The 4,193-nt window shown below is 46.0% G+C and overlaps 1 protein-coding gene across 1 annotated transcript in view; it reads right to left on the reverse strand.

Moving 5' to 3' along the window:
- Positions 1-4,193, reverse strand: part of wdr7 (WD repeat domain 7) — a 133,029-nt gene that overhangs the window by 121,415 nt on the left and 7,421 nt on the right. The window contains exon 8 of the mRNA XM_015391739.1: positions 217-364. Coding sequence (XP_015247225.1) covers positions 217-364 — 148 coding nt within the window. The remainder of the gene's footprint in view (positions 1-216; positions 365-4,193) is intronic.

Here is a 4,193-nt window from a genome sequence, read left to right on the forward strand (position 1 = left end):
TTGTCTAATAAATAGAACATTTATATACATGTTTAAGCCAGAATGATTTCCCTACAACTTTCAACAAAGAACCAGACAAAACAATTCTAGAGATCAGCATCAAACTGAGGAAAAAAATCTTAACTTCAGGTGAGAAAATGAAGAAGTTCGAGCAGAAACCAGTGAAGTAATCAAGTTTGTTTGGGATGATGAGAAGAAACATCAAACTTTCATCACCTGCTGAAGTGGCGGTGGTTTGAGGAGGGGAGGAGTCTGGGATGCTCCACAGTGACAGGCGGCCCGCTGAGTCTCCCTGGATCAGCAGCTTGTGGAAAGGTTCCCTCCGGCCGAAGAAGAACCGAGTCACAGGAGGACAGATCAGGAGCTGAGAGGGAGAAGAAATGAGATCAACCTCTGGCAGACAGCGGGGGGAGCGATCAGGACGCTGTACTTCAGTGTGCAGGAAGGAGGGAGAAAAGTCAAGTGAAACTGCAGCGTCACACAGCAAACAGGAGGAAAAGCAAATCCTGCACCGCAGGCTGGGTTCTACCGGGGGCCTAGTCAAAGTCCGGTTCTGGGTTTCCCACAAGCTGTGGGACCAGATCAGCAGGGTTCCAGGTCCAAATAGTGACGGCGCCGCTGGTTCTGAGGCAGCAGAACCAGAACCACGGGATGCCTCAAACCAGCGCCACCGATGCAACTTTTACCGTTTTCCTTACTTTGCATCGACAAACTTTAAGAGCGGAAAGACGCAGAAATAAAAAGGTCAAATAAAAAATCTAAACCTGACGCGCATCTCATGCCTGCATCCCCCGCCATCATAAAATGATGATGTTCCCGATTAAAAATAAAAAGCTGTAACATGGAGCCAGATTGGGCGTCTGCTGAGGAAAAGGGATCAAACCCACAACCAGAATAATGCAGGAGGACAGATTGCTGCTGCGTTCACACCTAATGTGCTTCCAGCTTCAGGATGCCTGGTTTACCTAGAAAAAGGCACGATGAAGGGGCACGATTTGAGCGTGGAAACCAGAGTATCCTGCAGCGTTTGGAGAGCAGCTAAACGTCCCGCGCTCAGCTGCCTCAGGCCCGCTCGCCTCTCCAGGGTTTTCCCCTCCTGTTGGTGGCGGCTGGAAGTAGATGTTAGCGTTTTTCAGGTCTGTGCTACAAACTGCAGGCAGCAGGATAATAAAAGCCAACATATTCTGCCGGCAGGTTTCTACATTTGAAGTTAATTTAGGCGTTAATAAACTGTTTCAGAGGAGTGATCATAGCGCTCTGCATCAGCTTGGGAAAGTTTGAACATTTGTGTGAAATTTCCTGGGGAAAATTAGGGCGTACCGGCTAGCACTGCTAGCTAAAGAAACGGTCCAACCAATGAGGTTGAAGGGACCTTCTGACGAGTTTTTTTTTTTAATAAAAAGCGGCGTTAAATTCACGGCCGCAAAACAAAAAGTTCTGATCTTTGAGATTTTGATGATTTATAACTGAATTATAAAGAGCAGAAAATCAATATCCTCCCACAAATTGGTGAATCTCAAAATCACTTAAACATTTTTCTGTTTCAAAAATATTTTTTAGTTTATTAAGTTTTTAAAAAAAAAGGTTTTTGTCCAAACTTTATGGCCCCACTTTTGCTCTATGATCAGAGTCAAGTGGAACCTGCTGTAGAAAAACACTCTTGTTGCCTTGAAGCACGGTGGTGGCAGCATCATAGCGTAGGGAGGGATGTGTTCCCTCAGCAGATACAGTAAACCTGTTAGAGAACCTGAGACTAGGCTGGAGCTTCACCTTCCAGCAGGAGACAGCAGGCAGGGTTAAGGTTAGGGAGGGAGCGGCCTAGTCAAAGTCCAGAGGTTAAATAACAGAGGAACTGTGGCAAGAACCCGAACTGGATGTTCAGAGATCATTTCCGTCCGATCTAACAATGTTTTAAGTGTGCGATGAAGGAGGAGGGGCAGGAAATGAGTGTGTGGATGAGGAAGCTGTTAGAGACACCATCAGAAAAAGTCACGCCACCTGAAAGACTGAGGTGAAGTTCATGGACTGAAAATCTTTCCAAACCGACAAAACATTTAGTCACCAGTGAGGAGAAAGCTCTGCTCAAACACCGCAGGAAGGAAAAGGAAGAAACGGGCTTGATTATCAGCAGCAGGCAACTTCAAAGAAGCTCATCCGATTAAAAAAACTAATTCTGATCCAGCTCTGGATGATGGTTCCCATGACGACAGCTACAGGGAGGATCGCCTCAGTGATAGATCCATCTTCCCTCTGCTTCAGCCGCGTTAGCTTCAGCAGTTGTAAAAGCCGTTATCAGAGAAACACAATCAGATGAGACCTGAAACTAGAAGCTCCAGCAGCAGGAAGCAGCAGATTCAGCAGCTTAGAAACTCATCTGCAGAGTCAGCAGCTCGTTTCATGTCGGCTTAAATCAAGCAGAGAAGCTGAAACCAGCTCCATCCAACGATCAGGCCGCTAAAGCTGCAGGTAGAGACGCTAACCTCTGCAGAGGAGCTGCAGCTCCGCCAAACTGCTTCAGAGGAGCAGAAAGCTGCAGCTGGGAGACTTTAGGAGGTTAGGACAAGCAGGGTGCGGTCAGAAAAATTAGATTTCTCTTATTTCATATATTAATTTATGCTATTTACTCACTATAAAAGTTTTAACTCAGCCTGTTTCCCCTGCAAGGCCACAACATTCCCCTGCATGAGGGTGTCTGTAGACCAGACATTCTTTCTCCAGGTTTATTCATAATATGTTAGTTTAACCAAAGTGTCTGTAATTAGTTTTGACTCTGACTACTTCCCATTATTGTAACTAAGGAGGAACGAACGCTGCTCAGGCAGAACAGGGCTGATTACTGTGCAATAAGGACCGAACTATGAACTGATCTCTATTTGCAAAGATAGAGTGCCGACTGAGTGAAATCCATTGATCTCTGTTTATTTAAGTGGAGTAAATAGTTGAATACTTTTTTTCCCACTACACAAGGAAAGACAGTATGATGCTATAAAAATTAACTCCTGAATGCAGCAATAATGAACCATCTGGAGTCCTGGGTGGCACCAATCAGAACCAGGAACTCTTGTCCTATAATATTTCCTCACAGTCCTGCCAAAGAATGAAATCTCCTCGTCTCAGAAGGATGGAGGTCAGACCCGGGGCTTTTCTGGAGCCTGAATCCAAGCAGAAGCTTTGGTCAGTAATAAAAGAAGGCGGAGCAACAGAAGGAAACAAACTGGGAGGAAATGACCAGAAAAATCCAGGAAAATATTTTTCCTGGGATTCAGGACTTTATTCAAAGTCTGTGAGGTTTCAGAGCTTTTTCTCATGGGGCTGCTCCACCCATCCATCAGCTCCACCCATCCATCAGCTCCACCCATCCATCAGCTCCACCCATCCATCAGCTCCACCCACCCATCGGCTCCACCCATCCATCAGCTTCAGGTTCTTCTCCTGGAAGATAATAAAGATGGCGGCACTGATCTCCCTCTGACAGAAGAATTTGACTTTTTAATTTATCTATCAGTTTTCTGCAGCTCAGCCAATCAGAGTCTTCTTCCTGTTGCCTGCTGCTGACGCTCAAAGCGTTCAGGCTTACGGGAGCCTCTAGAGGCCGGTGTCGGTAAAGCAGCTTCGGGGTGTAGAGCTCCGGGTCGAAGCCGCTGGGGAGGAGGCAGATCACCTCCAGCTCCTGCTCCCCTCCATCCTTCTGAGAGGAGTGAGGAGCGCCGGGTTTATGTGGGGGGGGGCAGCAGTTAGGGGACGGGAAATAAAAAACAAAAACAGACAAAACTAAAAAAACAGGAAGAACATAAAAACACAGAAAGCAAACGATGACAGAAACAACAGAGAATCTAAATAAAACCTGAACCTGCAGATTAACGAGGGCGGATTAAAGCGGATCTGCGGCCGATCGGGACCCGATCAGGGTTCTGGTTCTAAAGGCCAGGGGCGGATTTAGGAAATTTGGGGCCCTAGGCAAAGACAGGCAGGGGGCCCCCTGAACTGAAAAGATGACACCATTCTACAGATAGAGAAATGTTAATAGAATAGACATCCATTATTTGTTATTTGTTGTAAAGGATTTTTATCAAAACCCTAATTAAGGAGCACAAATAAGGAATAACTGTATTAACCATACATGTAAACAGATTTTTATGGGGCCCCCAGGAACTCGGGGCCCTAGGCAACTGCCTAGTATTGCCTAATGGTAA

This window comes from Cyprinodon variegatus, unplaced genomic scaffold, assembly GCF_000732505.1.
Source record: "Cyprinodon variegatus isolate N-32 unplaced genomic scaffold, C_variegatus-1.0 Scaffold558, whole genome shotgun sequence".
In the NCBI taxonomy this organism is placed as follows: domain Eukaryota; kingdom Metazoa; phylum Chordata; class Actinopteri; order Cyprinodontiformes; family Cyprinodontidae; genus Cyprinodon; species Cyprinodon variegatus.